Source organism: Balaenoptera musculus, chromosome X, assembly GCF_009873245.2.
Source record: "Balaenoptera musculus isolate JJ_BM4_2016_0621 chromosome X, mBalMus1.pri.v3, whole genome shotgun sequence".
Classification (NCBI taxonomy): Eukaryota; Metazoa; Chordata; class Mammalia; order Artiodactyla; family Balaenopteridae; genus Balaenoptera; species Balaenoptera musculus.
In genome coordinates, this window is record NC_045806.1 from 27,518,451 (window position 1) to 27,542,512 (window position 24,062).

The following is a 24,062-nucleotide window of genomic DNA, read 5'->3' on the forward strand; positions in this document are numbered from 1 at the left end:
AACTCTTTGGGGAAGTGGACTGGAAATATGATTTAAAGAAGAAAGAGGACTGATATGAAACTTCTAATTATTAATGATGAACTTGTTTTGTGTATTTTTTTTTAAAGTGGGTGATGGTAGATATCATATTGCTATGGTATTTGGATTCCACTGGATCCATTCAAAAGAGTAATGTAACACTTTTTAAGTGTCAATATTTACAATATGCCAAGGGAGGAAATGGATGTCAACTTTAAAACGTGCTAGCAGATACTCAGTTTTCTAAAGTATTTTTAGAGGTTTATAAGCAGAATAGTCTGAATACCACTGAAATAGAGGTCCGGTTGGAGCCCTCCTCCTTGCCTTGGCAGGGAGGTTTGACCTCCTCCCCTCCCTTATAAGGAAGAGAACAGTAAAAGCCACACCTGCTTCTTCTTGGCCAATAAATTGTTAGTCTTACTTGAATTCTCTGTTCCAGAAATTCTCAATTCAAGAAACTCGTCAAGTTTATATTCTTCTCCTTATACAGGCAATTTGGTTTGGTGAATGATGAAACTCTCATGACTATCTGCAGTCTTTTTTGGAGTGGTTTTCTGGTAGCAACTTGCTGATTTCTTTTGAAAGAGGGGGTATTTTGCAAGCCTGATTTTTCTTTTTAAGGGCTCTTGTCAAAATTCCAGCTACAAAAGGAGAGTTCCCATTCACTGTCTTTTTTCTATTGCCTTAGGAAAATGTGTTCCCACCTCAGTGTTACCTTAATCCAATAGTGTCCCAGGGAAATTGGCTCGTGTTTTTCATTTTTTAATGAACAGGAAAGTCAGGTTAAAAAGGGTAACTGAGTTAAACAATGTCATAAAGCCAATAAGCGTCCGAGCTGGGATTCGAACTTGGGTCTTTTGTTTCTCTCCCCATTATCACGCTACTTCAACTCAGCAATGGATTTTGGAGTTGAGTAGAGGGGGTGGAAAGTAAGAGGAAGAATTCTGATTGCCCAGTGTTCAAAGAGAAAAGTTGATGCCTAATTTCACTCAAATATGGTACCCACAAACCTCAACAATCTTCAAGATTTTATCAGAGTCAGAATTATACTCTTGCCCAGAACCAACCTAAGCTCAGAGGAGTTTTAAATTTTCAAAAAACCTCTGTCTAGCTGCATAGTGAATGAGAATATTGTGTCTTTCTGTCAAATAGCTTTCACCCACTGTTTTTCAATACACATTCCATAGAAATATTTTCATACCTAACAGAAAACACTGATACCTTTTTTTTTCCTAAGAAAGAGGATTAGAGGATTATTAGGCTAAGAGGTCAGTGTCCTCTTCCCTGTTTCTCACCTTCCCAACATCAGTCCTTAAAAAATAAAAGTAAACTAAATCAGATATATCATTCAATTTAACGTGAGCTAGTACACGTCTATCTAAGGGAGTAACTACTTGAACTTGAATTATCTCACTCCAAACAATGAACTAGATGACATTAACGTCTGAGATCTCATTCGGTTGAGCTTCAGTTCTTTGGTACTTAGAGTAGTCTTTCTCTGTAGAGATCTCGTTTGGGTTTTCTTTCTTTGTTGCCATTACTGTGGTTCCTCCCTTCTCCAGGGGAAATTCTCAGTCTCCTGATTCTCCTTCTCTGAAGACTACTACTACGGAGCTGTCCGCTTCTCTCCTTGTTGGCGTGATTTTACCAAAGATAATCTGGAATTTTCAATTGGCCTCTTTGGGAAACTTAGGATCCCCCTAAACTGGCTCATCTAAGACCTCTCCCTTCCCATCATCTCCACTATTCTGTTCTCCTTTTACCACCTTCAATCTTCCCTTCAGCTCCCTTGAATTGTCCATCCCTCTGTCCACCCCTGTCAGGCTTTTCACTTGCCACTCCATCTCCCCAACTCCCTACAGTCACTTAAGCTTTATGCTCCCTGCCCCCACAGGCGGCTCTCAAGGGATGTAGGAACCCCAAAAGTAACTACCTGAAGTTGAAAAGTCTACTTAGAAACAAACTAGATATTTGATACACTCAGATGGGCTCTGGAGACACCCAGATAGCCCCTTGGCATAACTTCAGTCACTCGTCCAAATTTTAGTCCACAGCTCCCACAAGATTACATATTAAGTCCAAAGAAAATCTTAAAAAGTCCCCTCCCACAATTACTGGTTGGAAGGTTTAGCCCTCCTATTGATCAGGTAACCTCACTTTATTTTCATAACATTTGCTAGTCTGCTACAAAATGCTAGTATGTGACAGTTCAAATTTATTTGCTTCCTGGTTTTCTCTGTAAAATAAAATGTACTAATGGTTAAAAACTATTAATCAGTATACATAAATAAAATCTCTAGAAACAACAATGTCCAAGATAAACAACTTTGTATGCATTGTATGCCAGGTATGTAGCATGCGTTTTTGTTAAGCAAGAAGGGAGTAATGTCCTAAGGTAAAATGACTGGTTGTTCCAGAAGGAAGAAGAGGAGAAATGTAGGACAAAATCTGAACAGACACAGAAAGTTGTAGTTTTGTGGAAAAGGAATTTTATGTTATGTGGTCAAAGCGGGCTATGATTGGATGGATATATCTTTAAAGCTTTTAAAAGATGATTTTTAGTATCAACAGTATACTAATGCAAAACTAGAATTTAACCTTCTCTTTATTAAAATGACAAAGTTTTCTTGGATTATTGGTCTGTTCCTAATAAGAGATTGTAAAAGGTTTTTCTTTACCTTTTGAGTAATCCACCTAGGCAACAATGATTCTGTGTCTTATGAGAATAATTTCCGGTGCTTTGTGTAGATTTTATCATGTCCTTGGTTATTTAAGAGAATCGAGGCATCGCACTTTTGAAAGAGCCAAAGTCTTGTACAATCATATCACCGCCTATGTTTATTTCTGAAATCTTTTATTGTCACTTTGGTTAAATAGGTAGTCAAGCATCGTTTCAGTGACCCATGATCCTATTTCACCAAGTATTCAAACCTTTTCACATATTTGACAACCTTTGATATTTTGCCTTCCACAAATCAAATCCTAAATGAAATCTTGATCTCAAGCTGCCTTGAAAATCTCAAAGGATTTGTTCTCTCACCTTCTAAAAATAGATTAAGAATAATTAGGTTTATGTGATATGCTGAGTTGCATGTAATGTATCCCTAGGTTATATTTGTATGGGTCAAATGTTATTAATATAAATATTTCAGTACTTATATGAAGTTCCTAGAAATTTGTTAATGCCCTTGCTGTTCATGGTATAACCTGGTGCTGCTCTGCCTAATATTAGACAATGACAGTATAATGTTATCAGTAGTAACTTCAGTTATTACATTAAAATGGTGTGTGCCACAAAAATAACAACATTCCCTTGTCAAATGAACTTCCATCAGATCTTTAACCATGATTATTTGAAGCCTTTTGTCATTTACAGATATCTGTTGTTTTATTCGGAGGCTTCCCAGAAAGTGCTTCTTGTCAGTTACAGGCCAGAATGCTTATCTTCAAGAAAAAGGGACTATCTCCTAAACTCTTGGAAAGGACTACACCAGGTATTCTAGGGCACAGGCTTCTGAGAGCTTTGTTTAAATGACTTTGTGACCATACCACTGGACTGACTCAGGATTTCCAGAACTCTAGTGGAGAAGCTAATGGGTTTTAGGAAACTGCTAACCTGAGATCAAGTAAAACAAGAATCAATTACATAGAACTGAATGAACAGATGAAGGATGATTTGATTAGGGTTTTTTTTGGGAATATAGTTGATGCTTTAATGTTCCATTTTCTTAACATTAAGAACTCCTTTTTCTTTTTACTTACGCTATCTATAACTCATAGTAATTTAGTAGATTACATTTCTGTGGAGAGAAATGAAACATTTATCTTTTCTCCCTGCCTGATCCCTCCAGAACTCAGAAACTCTTATCAAGTATTCTTATTTTCATGGCAATATATTTATTTGCATAGGTTCAGTAAGAATCTGTCCTTTATGTAACAGGACGTAATTGAGAAAATTGATTATATAACCAAGCCTTTGACTGGAATGTCATATTTAAGAATGATGTGCATAGAATCAGATATGACCAGACAGTTTTAGAAAACCACAGTTAATTTTATGGAGACAATACTTACAAAGCCCTCTTGGGAAAACTGGCCTAGTACCTGGCTTACAGGATGCCCAGCCTTACAGGTGAATAAGGAAGGTCACTTCCTGGCAGGCCCAGGAAAACTTAGGATATTTTAAGGACTTCAAGAATAGAAGAATTCACCCAAATCTATAGGCATGTCAGGTAAAATCTGATTTCAAGTTCTTGGCTTGGCTTCTTAATCTCATGAGGCTTTTAAAAGTCAAAACTGAAATTCATTATGAAAATTTTCAGCAAAACAAACTTTAAAAGGCCTATGTGGTAAATTATTATTCCTGCTGCATCTGTGTAAATAAAGAGCTCAGCCTTATTTTGTAAACAAGAATAATCTTACTTTGAGTATCTTTGATCAAATGGGAGGTTACTGTATGGAAAGTTTTTATGTTTCAATAGAAGACTATAGCATACCTTTGTGGGTTATCAGATTCTGGTCCTGTTCATTGCCTTTGAGCTATTTTACTTTTCTTTGTAGAGTACATGATTTTGTTACCTACCCGTAAATTGGACTGGACCCTGCTGTCTTACAGCTATTACCAGATTTTCAATTATTCTCATTTCCTTCAATATCTGGCCACAGCTCTCCAAATGAATGTTTCCAATTTTTCTCCCACTCTCCTGTCTTGGCATGACTGAGAACTAAAAGCTGACTGTCCAGATCCTTATTGAGAGTCTACATCGTCTTGGAGCTAAACTTTTCCCCCTAGGCTCTAAAGAAGCCCTGATAGCTGAAGCTGAATAACTTGATATATACTTCAAAAGACTCATCAGCACAGTAGATTATGTATGGACAATCTTCATGCCTGGAGCTGCTGCTGTGTGGGCTACTCAGGAAGTTCACCAGAACTCCCACATCTTTCATGCTCTACCCTAGGAAATAACCATGACTGTGGACAATCTTACTCAAACCTCTCTGATGTCTGTGCCGTCACCAAAAACATTCAAGCTGCAAACCAAGAAATCCATCAAAGGGCCACTGCCATCCTCACTCCATTATCTAAAAATGCTTCCAGCACAACATCTAGGAATTTTCTTAAGTGGCTACCCTCTGGCCTCAGAAACTGGGTTTATAGTCCGCTCTAACAATTAATCTTTCTTCTTCTTACCTGCATAAAAATCTCCCTCATTAAATACCTGATTGCTCACACCATCCAGCAAATACCCTCTATACCCAAGTCTCAGAGTCAGTTCAACTAGTCTTTCAACAACAGAAAGCTTCTAAAATGAACTACATGGAGTAGCTTGCCTAAGTAGTTCAATCAGAAACCTAGTTTCCCTTGAACAAAAAAGGGACTGACAAAGATGGCTGTAACATTCTCCTTTAGCTTGATTAAAATTTAGATAGGTTTCTTCCTGATTATGGGACTGACATCTCTTTTCTTAGCACATTTACTTTAGAAAACTTTCTATTATAAATTCCTTCTCTGCCCTTTTGAGATGTAAATCTTTTACAACCCAGGAATAGCTTTTTCAAGGACCTGGGAGCCATCCTTTTGAAATGTGAACATCCAGAAGGATAGTACCCTATCTCCTAGTCTCTGTGGGAAGACAGTACTTTACCTTCAATAAGTGACAGCTAGCAAACACAGATGGCCTAATCACAAGAACCAACCTCCCTGTTAATGTCCTCGAGTACTTCTCCCCTAGCTCATCCCAACGCATAAAATCTTTCTTGCCTTTTCTTTCAATGGAGTTGAGTTCAATCTCTCTCCCCTACTGCAATAGTCTTGAATAAAGTCTTACTTGCGTATTAAGTTGTCCCATGCAATTTTTCTTTGACAACACTCACAGCAATGTGAACACGTGCAGAGAAGGATTTTGGTGTTCAGATACTTTAACATTCAGTCACTACAGTTGTGTCCTTTGGTACTTTTCAGTGTGGATTTGACATCATGGACAATTAAGTGTCTTACATGGTAAGGAAGAGTCAGTACAACACTGTCATGCTTTTTAACGGACCACAGGTGGAAAGTCATTCTTGAGGGGAGGAAAAAACCCTCCCTGTCATCAATATGAGCATAATATAGTCAGTAAGACAACATAAAATTATGTGCCCCCTCCCCACCTCATATTTAAATGAAAGGTTTGGGGGCCTTCCCTGGCAGTCCAGTGGTTAAGACTGCGCTTCCAATGCAAGGGGCACGTGTTTGATCCCTGGTCAGGGAACAAAGATCCCACATGCCACATAGCACGGCCAAAATAAATAAATTAATTAATTAATTAATTTTAAAAAAGTTTGGAAAGCATTAGTTAGGCAGTTTCATGTCAGATAACTAGTATATCTCCAGGTCATTATTGAAAGCATTCATTAAAGATTAAAAGCATAAGACCCTTCATAGAAAATTTAACTGGTTCCTGGTTCTTAGCATTCAATTATCATTTCTTTAATCTAAAATCAACATATTTGGTGTCTAAATTGAGAGTACACTTGGAAATCAAAATTCAAAGGCATGCCTTCTAGTGGGCTGACTGATGGGAAAGGGCTGTGATTATGCCTAATTTTCACCCTCTACATCACGATCTCATTGATTATGTTTCTCAGCTTGCCAAGGGTTCTGTGAGGTGATTTTCAAGATGAATATTGCTATTTGCAGGATTTCCTGAATAAGAATATTTCGGGAGTAAATTGCACAAACCAAGCGATGTGCAGTCAATTTTCACTCCAGCATAAACAATGTATTAGAACAGAGCCCTTAAGGCTTTTTTTATTTGGGTTTCATTACACAGCTAGCTGCATTTCATCAATAAGCATGAAGTGCGAAGCAGGCAAAACCGAGGCTCACAGAGCATATTACATATTTTTCTAACAGGTGCTCAGAGTTTGACTAGAGAAAACAAATCACCTGGATGGCAAGGCCTTAGGCCCTTTTTTTCAGAGGAAGTCATGGCCACCATGGCCAGACAAGGACAATTTCTTTAAATTTAGGAAATAGAGGCTGCTTGTGCATCTACTTTCTTTGCATTAACTCCTTCCTAAGATTTTTTTTAAAGGTGTTTCTCTCTCTGTGTTAAGAAATGGGCATGTCCTCAAAGCTGTATACAAACTTTTTGGTTTCCAGTAGTTTGAAGTTAAGCCAAGTCCATTTTCCCATATTCCTTTAACTGAAAAAGAAGTTTAATCTCTAAGCAGAGGGCTATAGAAGGCTGTACAGATTAAAATCGCATATCTTTTAGCAGAAGAACTCTGTGCAATCTTAATAAATAATTCATTAGACAGTGAATATAGATAGAAGCTAGACAAAGAAGGATAAAGAACTAGGTAGGTTAGTAAATTATTCACACAGGTCACTATTTCCTGATTACAAGTTAGGGGTCTGAGAATTATAGGAAGAATTTTTTGAGTCATCATATATATGATTTTATGATCTTTTTTTTGCCTTGGATACAGCCACAAGCAGAAGAAAAAGGCTAAAGGAATATTTTTGAAATCTACACTCCAGAGATGAAAAACTCAGGATATGCACAGAGGACTGAAGCCAAGGAGTTTTACTGCCAGGGAAAAAGCAGCTGCCTCTCCCCTCAGTGATTTAGACTGAGCTGCAGGAGGGCAAATATCATGACTCCTGAAACTATACACAGCAGTGACAGTGGTGTCTTGGAGCTTTAATAAAGGAAAGTGATTAACACAGCTGAGAGTAGCTTTCATGCTAAACTGCAGGGACCCATTTGGCAGGAACCTATGGGCCATGGACAAAGGCTCAATGAAAGTTTTTAATATTTGAGCACTATTCTGGGGTACACACATTGGGACTAAAGTTACTTTGGTTGAGTCAACAACATCCATTTGTATCAGAGGATTTTGTTATCTTTTCTCTTAAATATATTCCATGTAGAGAGAAAGCTCACATTGAATATATTTTTCATTATTTTAGTGAAGAAGCACATTCTAACTGAAGATTGTATTTAAATCTGAGTGCTTTTATATCTGAGTTCCAAAAAGCTATTTCTGGTTGGGAATAAAGAGTTTATGGCCTTTCCTCTCGTCACACTAAATCAAGAGATATTTAAGAATATACTCGATCCAAGATAATTGAGAATCTGGCTGAGGTTATTGTTCATTGGACCAAGTAACTGTCCTTCTTTGTTGAGATTATTTATTGAGTAATGAAAAATCAGTATTGATGAGATGCAGTTGCACTGGAGAAGGGGTGCTAGTCAAATACCTCTGAGGACACTAGGTGCTAGTTAGGTGGAAAAACTGAAAGGATACCAGAACTGATGGCTTCCCTGCATGATGATGTGCTTTGCACTCACCCAGTCTTGTCCCTGTGACCACACATGACTCAAATGTAGGGTGACGGGTCCATCAGAAGCTGCACCTTGGTGTCAAGACCTCCACTCTGTCATCACTGCACTGGATATGTTTTCACTTGTCCTGTATACTTTCTTAAAGTTAACTAAATTTGTTCTGGGTAAAACCTATTGTGACTTGAATTTAATTGTCAAACTGAACCCAAGACCATGCCACTGGTTGAGTAGCCTGGGTTTTGCACTGGTGAAATGATGTCTACTTGTGACTTATCATCAGCTCTGGTGGGTAGCTATCGGAACGGGAGATGTAAACATGCCAAGAAGAAGTAAGGTAAAAGTAGTGCAGTGCACTTTGCAAATATAACTCATTTTAGGTGTGGCAAACCTTTCTGTATCTCTCTCCTTTCCTCACTCAAGTACATCCTTCCGAAATGTTCATTAACTCTTCTCTAAAAGATCCTCACACTTGTTTTTATACTTATCTCCTAGCAAAACACCAACTAGATAGTGATAAAACCATTAGGTTGTTATAGTCCTGGAAAGCAAATAAATTGAATAATTTGGGTCAATGAATTAAAAGAAAAAACTTTTCTCAAAGATATTATTTAACTTATTTAGTCTGAAGTTACCCATCATTACATTAATTAATAGGCTGTGCTTTCAATTGAATTGGTTTATGTGATTGGCCACTGAATGTTGTTGGCCCATAGGAGATGCAAAACAAAGGGAATTATATTGGGACAAATCCTTGAAATGGGCTCCTGGGAAGGGAGAAAAGATAGGAACAATCAATGCGTACAGGGACACTAAGAGGAGGAGCTGGTGGTGTCCAATTGGCATGTTTGTCTGGAGCCCTAGGCTTACCTATAGCATCTCATTACCATTCTGGGTGCCTCATTAACATCTTTATTCATTGATTTAAAAATGCTTACAAGTACCCACCATACACTGAGCCCTGGCATGGGGGTGTTCAGAAATGAGTGGGACAGGGAGGTAAGTAAGAAGATGCCTGTGCGTTCAAAGAACAGTGTGATGAGGTACTCAGGTCTCTAAAATTTAAGCGTCAATCAACGTACAAAGACTATAGGAGATGGATACAGAGGTTTATAAGCAATCCTAAAAGGGTTTTTCACTCTACTAGGGGTATGTAAGAAGGCTTTGAAGAAGCAATGACATTGAATTCAGTCTTAATGGATGGAGGAAAATTCATCATGCCAAAAAATGAGACAGAAGTCATTTAAAGAAGAGAGAAGATCAAGAACACAGACATGGCATGAAACCACATGCATATAAAGATAACTATATAATTTGTTGTATCTAGAATACAAGAGGAGATTGTTGGCAGAATAAGAGGATACCAAGGTAAACTGGAGTCAGTCTGAGAGGGTTTTATAATGTCTACTAAGGAGTCTATACTTCACTTTGTAGGCACTTAGTCTCCAAAATGACTTCAGTTTTAGATAAGGAGTCTACAAACATATTAAGTACAATTCAAGTAGGGATGGAAAATGGATCGTAGTAACAGGTATAATGAAGACATTCTGGTGATATGAGTTCAATGAAACATCATTGCTAGTAAATGCCAGAAGAAAAAACAAAAAATGCTACTCAAGTAATAATAATTATTATTAGCGTTATAACAACAATGATGATGGTGATGATGATAACAAATGAGAAATTTATTTCAGTGATATTGCCACTCTTGAAAAATAATATTTAGAGCAAAAAGTCTTTACCTTAATGTCAAATGGTCCTGTTTGATTTGGTTGGTTGTAAATTTCCAACTGATTCCTAATAGGAGACAGCCACAGAAGCAGATGATTTAATTGCTCTTCAAGCTGTCCAAGGTCTTTTATGTGAGCCTCAATTTCTCCTTGTTTCTCAGGTAAAACTCTAGAAACCTATAGGGAAAAACAAAGTAAAAGAGTCTCATGATTTAAAAAAAAAAAAGGAACAAGAAATGTTTTCAAAAGCTATTTGTTATGAAATGTTATAGAAATTTATGGAATTTGGTATTTTAACAGCATGATATTGATTACATACATGTGTTACACATTAGGATTTAATTCATGTATTACAAATCATTGATTAATAGTCTTTCCAAAATTCTATACTTTGAAGACAATAAGCCTTTTATTGAAATACAAAACACACACCCACACAAATGCACACCCAACTCCAACCGACGAAAGTAGTGTATTCTTCACTTACCCACTCATTCATTAAACATAATGGTGTCTTGTGTATGATATGCCAGACTCTCTGCCTTTGTACTTGTTTCTAACTTTCTTTTATGTTAAGGAAAATTGTACAAGGAAATTCTTTTATGTACAAAGAAGACTGGTGAGGTAAGCATTTTTGTGATCTGTAGTTTGCGAGCTCTAGCATAACCAAGTAAAACAGAATCAGATGATTGGAATGAAAAGTAAAAAGAACATCTGAATTAGAGTAAACTATCATGGAATGATTATAAGTGATTTTTATTAAGGGCTTACTATGTGCCAAGCAACCGTGTTTGGAAGTTTCACGTTTATTGTCTTTAATCTTCCCAACAACTCTATCATACAGATACTATTATCCCAATTTTATAACCTTCTATAATTTTATCCCTGGTTGAAAACCGTAAATAACTTGGGAAGCAGTGTTGTATGCTGTTCAACATTGTGAGGTCTAGAGTTACGCTGCTTGGTTTTAAATTGGGGTTCTGGAATACCCTGGCAGTCCAGTGGTTAGGACTCTGTGCTTCCACTGCAGGGGACATGGGTTCGATCCCTGGTCTGGGAAGTAAGATCCCGCATGCCCCGCGGCCAAAAAAAAAAAAAATCATGTTTCCATCCCTTTTGTTAACACTTTAGCCAAGTTTTCCTTAACTCCCAATGCCTTCTCTTATAGAATGAGGACAATGATAGTACCTGCTTCATAGAGTCAGAGTAAGGATTAAATAAAGTAATCCATGTAAATAGTTTACAGCAATATTCTGCATGATAGTGAATGATAATAAAATCATTCAATGTTAGTGATTATTGCTCCAACTCAAGTGTATGCAGAGAGACAGATAAGCAAGAGTAAAGCCTTTTTCTTCAGATTATCAAGGGCTAAAACAGGTACGCAGGAATAAAGAGTGTGAACTTGCAATGGCAACTCTTTATGATATTATTAATTATACTCTACTAATAATATAAATATAATATTACATTGTAATATGAACACAAATGTTACAATATGCATCTATTATATATTATCATGATATTATGAGTAATAATAGAAAACATTTTAAAAGTAAACTAGATAAGCATACTAATATAGTAGCACATCATCTAAACAATGCCCCATACTTTGGACCAATCGTTTCAGAAACTTCTAAAAGAGCTAACTAGTGAGCATTATATTCTTTATTTGGACCCAAGAGTTGTGGGGTGAAAAGGAGATACATTAGTGGACAAAATAACCAATCAATTAATTTATAGGGGAAAGAACATTATATAAGCTCTTATTATATGTGGACAACATGTATTTTGAAATATATTGTGAATACATTTGTATATATTTTGTAAAGTGCATGCAAATGCATGAGTAAAGGGTTAACATCTAGCCTGCGCTGATGCAGGCCAGCCTGGGATTGACCTTAGGTTCCCACAACAATGTTTCCTTGGGACACTAACTTTAAGATGAATGGGAAATGCTGGGGCTGGCTTGCTTGTTGTATGGAACTATGCCTGGATTGGAGAAGCTGTGAGTTGATATTAGGACCTTGGGCCTATATGACTAAAATGGAGTAAAAGACAGAAGGGAAATAGAGGCTGTGGCTTCTATTTAAAGTGACCTGCACAAACTCTGGCTTTCACCCCTGGCAGCTTTTCCCTGTGTGGATAAGGTGTCAAAAGAAGCAATGTGTGTGGGTAGCATGGAATGTCTGCCCACGAATAATGAATCATGATACTGTATCTGCTTTGTCTCACTTGTATCCTGCTATAAAGCCAAGTAAACATACTATTAGATGAAGGCCTATTTGAATTTCATGAGTTCTAACCCATAAGGACATCTACAGCACTGAACTATATTTATACATGTATTGGGTTGGCCAAAAAGTTCGTTTGGGTTTTCCCGTGGCACTCTCACATACACATATTGGATTGGCCAAAAAGTTTGTTCGGGTTTTTCTGTAAGACGGATTTTTGGCCAATCCAATATGCGTATGTGAGTGTATTATAGCTGATATCACAAATATAATTCCATGCATATAATATATAATCTAATAATGCCCTCAACTTATCTTTTTCAGCATTTATAAGGAGGGACCTAAACAGTTTATTTTTATTGGGTCATTTTCTACTCACAAGTAAATGTAAAAAGCATTTTATTGCTTCAATGTACAGCATCTAAGAGCCTCTAGATTCTGAAGCTACTGGAAATAATAGTCATCATACATTCCTAAAATCTCTAAAATCGAGTTGCAAACTCATTTTTATATCTGATCACAAAATAGTTCACGTTTCATTTAGGCTTTATATATAAGTGCAGAAATCTGGATAACTTTTAGCGAAGCCTGTTGGTTTCCTTCTCATCCTCCTAACTCATCCCTTCCTGGTTATAGAGATAGAACAACCCCCAACAGAAAACAGTACAATGGGTGAGATTTGACTAACATCTGGAATAATTAAATGACACACGTAGTTTTCAGCTTAGTTATGATACCTACATTAGATACAGCCTCACAGACCTTGTGTTTCCCACTATCATAGCATTTACTTTATACTATTTAATTTGTTATTTACATTTAATTTCTGGATGGACTAGGTTCCTACACATGATAGGTCTTCAATAAATATCTGTTGAATGAAAGAAAAACAATTTCCAGATTCAGGATTAATTTCTTTTTTTCTCAATGTAAGAAGCAATACATGTCCAGAGTAGTCAACAACATAAAAAAAAAATGTAATTTTATCCTCAGGTTAAACAGCTTTAATTAAAAAACAAAAATATTAGTAAATCGGACTATATAAAAATCAGAAACTTATGCATGGTAAAGAAAACTAAAAGCAAAGTTAAAGGACAAATGACAAATTATGAAAGAAAATATTCGTGACAGACATCTCAGATAACGTATTAATTTTCCTAACCCATAAGAGAGCATCTGCAAATTAATATGAATAAGGCCAACAACCAAAAAGAAAATAGGACAAAATTTAAGGGCAGTTCAAAAAAAAAAAAACACAAATGGATTTTAAACATACAAAAAGAAGTTATGCTTTGGCCACAATGAGAGATCTAAAACTTTCAACTATTGTACTGATAACAAAATCCAAGTCTAAAAACACACTATGCTGACAAGGCTGTGGAAAACTCAGACTCTTACACATGGCCAATGGGATGGCAATTTGGCAATATCTATCAAATGCATATAATCTTTGACCCAGAACTTTTACTTCTAGGAATTCATCTTGTAGGTATATTTCTGGAACTAAAATCAATGTTTGGGGATGGTAGGGCAGATGGTAGATGGGGTGGGGGATTTTTCACTATATTTTTTAATTTTTGAAAAATATAAATGTATTACCTTTGCAAAGATATAAGTTAATTTACAAAGGAAAACTACTAGCTTTTCTTCTCACCAAAAAGTAGTGGGGAGAAATTATACTTTATATATTTTAATAACAAATCATGATTAATAGGATATAACATGTCTAAAGCCATCAGTCAAAAATCTTCTGATTATTTTCCCAGGACAACATCACTTAGTTAATGATAGGGTGCAATTTGAGACCTTCTAGCACATAATTTCTGTGCTCCCTCTCCGCCCTTCAAAACAGCCTTCAGGAACTGATGGCTTCTTCTACATAGTTCATGGAAAAAGATAACAGATACAAATAATTTATGATGTAAAATAAGAGTAAGTTCTGTGTCAGTTTCTATGTGTTTTAAAGAAATTTACTGTTATATTTACTACTTCATATTCTTATCAAAATATGGACAGAAACACTTTACTAGTAAAATGTGTCATTTTTCCTAATAATCTTTTTAAGTATTAAAAAAACCATGCTCTTCATACAACATGTGCCCTGTGGTGAAAGAAGACACTTAAACACATTCAGTTCCCTTATGTGTTAATTTAGTATCTAACCAAATCTTGACCTAATTTCACACAAGATTAGGTTTCCTTTACTTTCAGTTTTTCAATTTTAATTTCAAATGTGTAGAAGTTTTAGCATTAAGATAAATAGAGGTGACTGATTTAGAAATAAACAGATACTAAATACTAACTTCATATCTTACACCAAAAATATTCTAGAGAAATTAAAGTGTTAGGTGTAAAAAAATTAATAAGAGCAGAACTAGAATGAAATATTGGTATGGGGAAGCCCTTTAGAAGTGATAGGAATGTGGATAAAGTATTAAATATAACATTTGTATTGTTCATCTAGAAATTAAGGCAGCAGAACTAAAAACAAATAACAACTGGGAATATCTGTAGCATTTATCAAACAAAGGGTAATATTATCACATATAAAAAGATCTTTCAAAGAAAGGAGATGGAAAATCTACTGGAAAATTGGATAAAGAATATGAACAGGAATTTGGCAAAAAATGCAAACAACCAATAAACAAGAGAAAAGTCCAACCACTAAGTAATCAATCAAATGCAAATTAAAACAGCAATGATATACCATCACTTGCCTATTATATTGGCTTTTTAAAAAGGTTATTTGTCAAAATTCTGTAGAGTAAGCACTCTTACATTTTAGGATAAATTCTTACATTTGTAGGGAGTAATTTGGTAATTCATACCAAAAAGCAAGCCATCTACCCTAAAAACTACAAACATTACTGAGAGATTAAGGAAAACCTAAGCAAAAAGAGGAATATACCTTGTTCCTCTATTGGAAGGAGCCAATTGAAGGAACCGATTAAAAGTTCCAATACTGTAAGAATATCAGTTCTCTTCAAATAGTGCGTAAATTCAGTGCAACCCTTAACAAAATTGCAGCAGCTAGTTTTTAATAAAAATTGACACGCCAACTCTAAGATTTATATGGAAATGCAAAGGGCCAAAAATATCCAAGGCAATTTTGAAAAATAACAAAGTTTAAGAATGTTTACAAGCAGATATCAATGTTTATTATAGTTAATTATGTGTGGTATGGCTGTGAGCACAAATAGACTACATATATTTACTTAATTTATGACAATGGTGCCCACTTTAGTTAAGTGGATTGTGGATGATCTTTTCCATAAATGGTTCCAGGTTAATTGGATAGAATCTTGACTCCTACTCTATACCATACACAAAAAAATTAATTCTAGATTGCTGTAGACCTCAATGTAAAAGGTAAACAATAAAAGTTTCTGAAAGAAAACATGGGAAAATATCTTGATGATTTTAGGGTAAGTGATTATTTCTTAAATAAGATATAAAAAGCACTAGCCATAAAGGAAAAGATTGACGTATTGAACTTCATTCATCAAGAGATATCGTTAGGAGAAAAAAGCAAGGCCTAAGTTGGAAGAAGATATTCACAATGCATCTATCTGACAAAGAAGCTGTATTCAAAGAACTCTGACATCTATGAGAAAAAGACAGGTAACTATTTTTTCCCCCCAATGGGCAAAAGAGTTGCACAAGAACTTCACATACGTGGATATAAAAATGGCTCTAATTATCAGATGCTCACAAATAAAAACACAATGAGGTACCAGTTCACATCCACTGGAGTGGTTAAAAGGAAAAAGAATGAAACTACATATTCTTGATGAGGATGTGGAACAGCTGCAACTCTCATACACTGCTGGTGAGAGTGAACTGGTAAACTACATTGGAAAACTGGTGGTATTTCCAAAGCCAAACACACACATATCTTATGACCCAGCCATTCTATTTCAAGTATATCCTAAAGAAAAATGCACATACATGCAGTAAAGGACATGTACATCATAACAGCATTATTCATAGTAGCCTCATACTAGACACAACCCAAACGCCTACCAACAGTAGAATGGATAAACTGTGGTATATTCACACACTGGGACACTATAAAGAGAGTAAGAAAACAGACTACGGTACCTGCAATAGCATAGAAGAATCTCACAAAAATAATGATGAACAGAATTCAAACATAAGAGCATATACAGGTACTGTATGATTCCATTTATATTAATTCAAAGACAGGCAAAACTAATAGAGGTGTTAGAAATCAGAAAAGTACTTATCCTTGGGTGAGGGTGGTAGCTGGGAAAGGGTTAATAACTGGGAAGAAACATGAGGGAGACTCCTAGGGTAATGTTCGAATTCTTGATCTGGGTGCTAGGAGCATGGGTATGAAAACTTTGTAAAAAATCCATCAACTTCTATTGTCATTATTTGTGCACTTCTTATTTATGCGTTTCTTTTCCTTCAATTTAAAAGATTTCATGAAAATATCTTTAAAGCCTTAAAAGTATTCATTCCTTTCAATTAACACATGAGGAAATTAAGGCTCAAAACTATAAATAATATTCCTAAGTTTACTAGTAAGTGAAAAAAACTTGGCTTTAAACACTTGGGTTTTCCTGACTCCAAATTCTACTCTTCCCTTTTCTCTTCCCTCCCAAAACATATGTTCTGCTATGTTTCCAAATCTAACATATTACTTGATAAATGGAGTATTAAAATTCACACTTTTCAAAAGTTTTCATTTTTGTGAGAACAGTCTATACCATTAATTCGCATTATCACTAATGAGATACACATTCAGATGTCAACTTTAATATAAAACAATATAAATGAAATGTATTTCAAATATAAACATATTTTGAAAACAAAAGAACTACTATTTGATATTTGTTAATTCATGACTCTATTATATGAGACTACAAGATAAATTAGATTGCTTATTGAATAAATTGTTAGATTATGATTAATCCAAAGTCATGATTAAATGATCTTCGTATAACTGCAATAAGTAACTTCTATATTTTGGTAGATTTGTTATTCATTTAAAAATGTTCTTTTACTTTTGATGTAAATGCTATAATTTTTATTTAAAAATCATAAAGAGATCAACTTCAATTTACAATATGAAACTTTCTAACATAAAAAATCTAATAAGCAAAAGAAAAATCAAAACCAAAAACAATACATCTTATATAATTTCACAGACACTCTTAAGATAAAACCGTTGTCATAGATCAATAGGAAAAAGACCAATGCTCAAATGAAAAACAAATGAACAAGGATCAGCAACAGACAATTCGTGAAAGAACTATAACTGACGTATAGGTCTATTTTTTTCTATTCTTTTCAAATTCTTTTCCCATTTAGGTTATTACAGAATATTGAGCAGAGTTCCCTGTGCTGTACAGTACCTATAAGTCTATTAAACTGTTTACCTTCACTAGGAACTACAGGAACGAAACTCAGACAGTGAGCTTCAAATCAATTGATTGATTTGGCAACGATTTAAAAAATTTTATCTTTTATTACTAAATGGTGGTATCATACAATAACAATAGTTCAGGGAATTGGCCCTTCTCATACACTGCTGGTAAGCAAGCACGTTGGAATATCCCTGAGGGTTGGGGTTGGGAGTGAATGGGGCAGGGCTTTTGCAGTACATATCCAAATATAAGCACACTCTTACACTTTGACCACAATTTCTACTTCTAATAGTTTATCTTAAGGTGACAATGATGTGTACGTATATTCAACTATAAGAATGTTTGCCATAGCCTCATATATAGATGCAAAACATTTAAAATAGCTTACATGCTCACCAATAGGGTATGGGTTGAAAATTATGGGACATCCATCCAGTGAAATACTCTGCAGCCATTTAAAAAGTGCTGTAGATAAATATTTAGTGATATGGAAAAATGTACACTGTACCAAAAGTTTAACAGTTGCAATTTCTGGCTAACAGACTGCCTTTTCTTAGTTGCATTTTTAATTTTTCTGCAATGAATATGTACTGCTTTTTAATAAGAAAATGACTGTTTTACATAAGTACACATGTGCACTTCTTCTACAGAAACAGAATATTTGTGCAGTACTTAACAATGTGCCCAGCTTTATTCTAAGTGTTTTTGATATCTCGACATTTAGTAATAACTCTATGATGTAGGTACTACTACTGTCCCCATTTTACACGTGAAAAACTGACACAGAGAGGCTGAGTGACTTGCCTAAGGTCACACAGCCAATAAGAGGTAACTGAACCAGGATTTGAACCCAAAAAGTGAAGTTTAGAAGCACATGCTCTTAACCACTGTACTATTTTCTCTCCCTTTCCCTTTACTATATGACTTTGAGAAAACAGACTGATACGAGTACAAAAGAAAGTCCACTTTCTTTCATAGAATTTCCTGAAATAAATTCCTTTAGTTACTGATTGGATCTTACTACAATTTCTTCATAACTTTGAAAATATGTGGGATGATAAAGTCCTATTGCCCTTGCAACTACCAAATTCAACTTCCAAAATTGCCACTCGTTGTTTCATTTTCTTGCTTAAATCATAGGACTGATTCGCAATTTTCTCCAAATTCTTTAGCCTGCCTTTTGAAAAAATAGCTTGCAACAATCTGACCTTAACTACCATTCTTCACATCTTTCTAATTACAAAACTCCATTTTGGTGAAAATGGCGACTTCATTGTTCTTGTTACGCCCCTTGACTTTTCTTCCTTCTGTTTCCGGGTCATCGTCCACTCTGCCATTAAAATGTCTTCTTTTCCCTCAATAAACTATCTCTTTTCCTAATTGACACATATAAAACCCTTCTCCATCCTTCATGTTTTGGGTAATGAAAGTGCCATCTCCTCAGAGAAGATTGCCTGATCCCTCTGGATGGAAATAATTATTCTTTCTAATAAATTCTGTAGCATTTATTATCTGTGCTACTTCATCAGATCCAGTCAGTTATTGCTTTCTTTCTTTACTTTACTCTTCTCCTTCAACTTGTATCTTCCTCCTTTACCTCTCCAAAAAAGCTCAAACACACACACACACACACACACACACACACAGCCACAACTGAATTTATATATTTGTGTACCCCGACCACCTTCCCTTACATGGTATAACGTTTGTTAAATGAACAATCACACAAACCAATCAATCTTTTGCTAATAGGACACAGAAGAGAGAAGGCAAAGCTGACAAATAAAAGCAGAGCTCTCTTCAAAGTACTTATGTTCTCACATATGTCACATTTCTAACTCTTCTTTTTGTTCTAGTCTAAGTGTGAATTGCCCAAGCTCACTAGAACAGCAAGAACAGGTCTTGCCTGGCAGCTGCTCTGGTGAAATGTGATTTGGGGAACACAGGAGTATGAAAGGGTAGGATCTGGTAAGTCAAGAGGATTAAGGAACACACGTAGAAGACTCAAATCTTGACATATTTTCTTGTTAGCTATACTGATGTCATGGATTCTGGAGCTAGAGACAAGACTAGATTTACGTTAATTACAGCACTCGCAGAAACATTCAATTAATTCAGTGATGACATACCTAGTAACTACTTTTGTTCAGGCCATTCCCCTATATACTATCCATAAATCTACTGCCTTTTTAGTTGATTCAAGTCATCCACTGTATGACTAAGTATAAACCTTCACTGCCAATACTCATCCACCTTGAAAAAAGCTAAGTAACAGTGCATTCTGAAGGCATCTTAAAAACTACTCTCTTGGAAGTTTTCTAAACTTCCAAAATTTAGTACTACCAATTACATAATTCATGTAGAACATTACCTTCCTTTGGATAAAATACATTTGGTATGAAATATTTGGAGACCTCATTTCACCCTGAATATCTTTCTATCTCAATAAACTAAAGCTACTAGAGAACCAGAACTTAGGAAAGATATTCTCAGGCACAAAACTCAATTATTTTTTTACAAGTGGTCTCATGGTAAAATATCTCTCACTAGGAGGTCATTTATTTTCTTTCCCTCTGGAAATTTAACAAAAGAATAATGAATATAAAACAAAAATATACATTATGGTTATATGCCACCAGACATTTTAAAATTATAAATCCATATACAATTTTAAAGTGACCAATTACAATTCATTTTTAGGACGGTCGCCCTCCCAATGGCATAACTCTTGGGATGTTACTTTACAAGTAAGTGGATTTTCTTTTTAAAGTATGTGGCTATTACTTACAATGTTTAAAGATCTATATTTCCTATACTGCTTCTAGTTTTAAGTGAAAGTAACAGTGAAGTCTCCTGTATCAAATCACAGTGTATATTAGTTTCATTGCATAACCACTCCATTACCAGACCTGAATTTTGTTATTATTGCTGAAGATCTGAAATGCATAATACATGATGAGGTAAGTGAACATTTCTAGGGAGATTTCAAAGTCAGTAAAGTTTGATGTACAATAAACAGGTTTGCAGTCCTTGGAGAACGCTGCCCTTATTACCACACTAAACCCATATTGGTTTTTAAATAAACCTTGGTGTTCACAGGCAGTATTCTTGTTCATTAATTTCTTAGCTTGCAGTAAAAGCAACTAACTTCATGGTAAAATAATCCTTAATAATACACATAGTTCATGGAAAGTATTTTTTGACTGTTCACCTTGATTCGAACCTCCCCTAAAGTTAGGCAACAAGCCCTATAATGGCACCCACAGGCATAAGACAAGTAAAGCGAATTGGTGAAATTGATTTGTCCAAACTTCAATGGCTATCATTTATCTTCTAAATGGATTTTATAGGGATTTACACACACGTAACTATCCACCTACCCACCCACTCTTTACTACATAATGTGATTCTGATCATATACTGTTTAAACCCTAAGGACAATAAAACTCAGAAAGAAGTTAAAATGTAAACGACACATGCACACCACAGAATGTGTTGTTACAAATTAACCCCATATTTTTCTTTCCCCCTCTCTCCTAGCCCATACTCATTCTAAAACAAGGGAAGAGCTATTTGATTTTCACAGTCTTTCACATCAGCAGTCTTTGCTCTGATTTGCTTAAAGGACCTTAGCAGCAGCCTGGCTGATATAGAAAAAGGTCCTTCGGATTCTTAGGAAACACTGCTTTTTATTTGGTGTTTGTTTGTTTTGTTCATTAGTTTAGTTTCATTTGACCAAAAATCATGGGAAATTAAGCCAGGATCTGTGTAATTTTACCCAAGGAATAAGAATCATAGCAAATTATAATAGCTTAATATTTTAAAGATAGTCCTTGAGGTGTCAGTTAAAATTAGCTATTTTAATAATAGCATTTAAAAAATCAGTCTTCTTTTTTGTTAATTTTATATAAATCACTGTATTCCAGAATATGCACTTCAGAGAAAAAAAAGTGGGGGGGGGGAATACACTGCATAATCACTTATCCTCAATTTTCGAAGTTAGAAGTTTCATTTAAAAAACACTTTATTGGGCTTCCCTGGTGGTGCAGTGGATAAGAATCTGCCTGCCAGCGCAGGGGTCACGGGTTCGAGCCCTGAGCCGGGAAGATCCCACATGCCACACAGCAACTAAGCCCGTGCGCCACAACTACTGAGCCTGCGCTCTAGAGCCCGTGAGCCACAACTACTGAAGCCCACGTGCCACAACTACTGAAGCCCACGTGCCGCAACTACTGAAGCCCGTACGCCTAGAGCCCGTGCTCTGCAACAAGAGAAGCCACCACAATGAGAAGCCTGCGTACCGCAACAAAGAGTAGCCCCCGCTCCTGCAACTAGAGAAAGCCCGCATGCAGCAATGAAGCCCCAATGCAGCCAAAAATAAATAAATAAATAAATAAATTTATTAAAAAAAATTAAAAAATAAAAACCACTTTATTTAAATATAACTTTAAACTTAAATCAATTAAAGTTAAATACAATTTAAAAATCAGTTCCTCAGTTGTACCTGCCACACTTTCAGTGCTCAAAATCCACAAAGAATTGGAAAGCACAGATAGAGAACAAAGCCATCACTGCAAAAAGTTATTTTGGACAGTGCTACAAGCAATGCTGCAGTACTTGCTTCGGGACTGATGCATCTAAAAGACTTATTAATCCTCGTGGTTTTAAAGCAGAACAAAATATTTTAGAAAATAACTAATCCAGGAGTGTTCGAATACATAAACACGTTTGATAGTTTTGCTGACATGACAACGGACTGCTGTTTTTCATCTCAACATTTTCTGGCTAGAATGTTTGTTGTTTTCCAAAACTCATTCCTTTAAAGAAAGAAATTCAGCACGTTGAAAAGGAGTCCTATCTCTGCCCTCTTCTGAATGAACTCATTTTATTATGATGTTTAAAAATATCAAGATTAAAAAGTATTTTTGTAACAAATGATATAATCTGCATAACTCACATTTATGTTTTCTCATTGTTGCAAATTGATGCATTGTTGTTATTTATACCGTGAAGTCAATGCATGTTGCATTACCCATGAAATAAAACATGCCTGACAATGAAGAAAATCATTGCCCCTGGGAGTTTTAATCTTACTGATAAATAAAATAATAATATGATATAGAATAGTTACTCCTGGAAATGATGATACTAAAGGAGGGAGTTTATTGGTTTTGAACACAAAAATGGGAGGATGTGTCACTGGCATATGGCAGGTTGAAGTTTTACTAGGTGTGCAGACAATATGAGGAAAGAGAATAAAACCTGAAAGCGGATGGGTCCCTTTGTGTAGTCAGAAGAGAACAGAGCACAGAAAGGAATTTGAAGAAGACAAGAAAATTTGATTTCTTTGGAAAAAACCAAGAAACCTGGGCAGAAGTCAGGGCCAAAACAATTAACTTTTCTGCCAGGATTTTTGCTCTAAGCCCATTTCAACAAGGGCCCAGGGCAGGGGGCAGCAAACTACGGCTCATGGTTCACAGCCAGCTCCCACCTATTTTTGCACAGTCTGAGAGCTAAGAATGTTTTATACATTTTAAATAACTGACAAAAAATCAAAAGACACATGATACATGAAAATTAAATGAAATTAAATAAAATTCAAATTTGTGCTCATGAATAAAATATTATTGGGACCTGATGATGAAATAACATTCATATTTTAAGGCAAGACAAGAAAAATTTAAACATAAAAATTTTCCCTGCCCATTTGGTCCTCCTCTCTCCTCTCTAGCGTTCACTGTGCATCTGAATTATGCATTAACCAGACCCCCCCAACAGCAGAAATACCTGCTCAACCATAAAGATCCATTTTCCTTTTTCTGGTGCCAGCCATATAACTCCTTAGAAGATAACATTCCTTTCTCAATCCTGTAAGGGGTCACGATGAGCCATCACTTGCCTGTATGTACAGACATCTTTGTTGAACTTTATGTACAAAGACAATATCTCATTTCCCTTAAAGACAGTAGTTGGTGTAGAACAGACTGGGTCACATGACCTGGGGAGATACTGGGCTACACCTAATTAAGTTCTTAGCTTAAATACTTACTTATGACCGTATTACTATTACTAGTTACAGTGCTTGTATTCTGCCTATTTTACAGGATTATTGTTTCTTGTATTACCAAATGTGTGACTGAGCCTCAGATGAAAACAATAATGACTTAGCGACTTGAAACGACTGACTCAATATACAGTTCTAGAAGATCAATCATTGCAATACTGTAACTCTAGATATGGGAAGAAGCAACAAGAGGAAACCATTGCCTGGACCACAACAGACTAGTAAAACAGGCGGTCCAGAGGCTGTTGGCTACTATTAACAGGACCTAGTCCAGCAATAATAGCACATTAAGT

The 24,062-nt window shown here is 35.6% G+C and overlaps 1 protein-coding gene across 1 annotated transcript in view; it reads right to left on the bottom strand.

The window, feature by feature from the left end:
* LOC118889001 (dystrophin) overlaps nucleotides 1-24,062 on the bottom strand; it is a 1,535,792-nt gene that overhangs the window by 563,834 nt on the left and 947,896 nt on the right. The window contains exon 44 of the mRNA XM_036840547.1: nucleotides 10,091-10,255. Coding sequence (XP_036696442.1) covers nucleotides 10,091-10,255 — 165 coding nt within the window. The remainder of the gene's footprint in view (nucleotides 1-10,090; nucleotides 10,256-24,062) is intronic.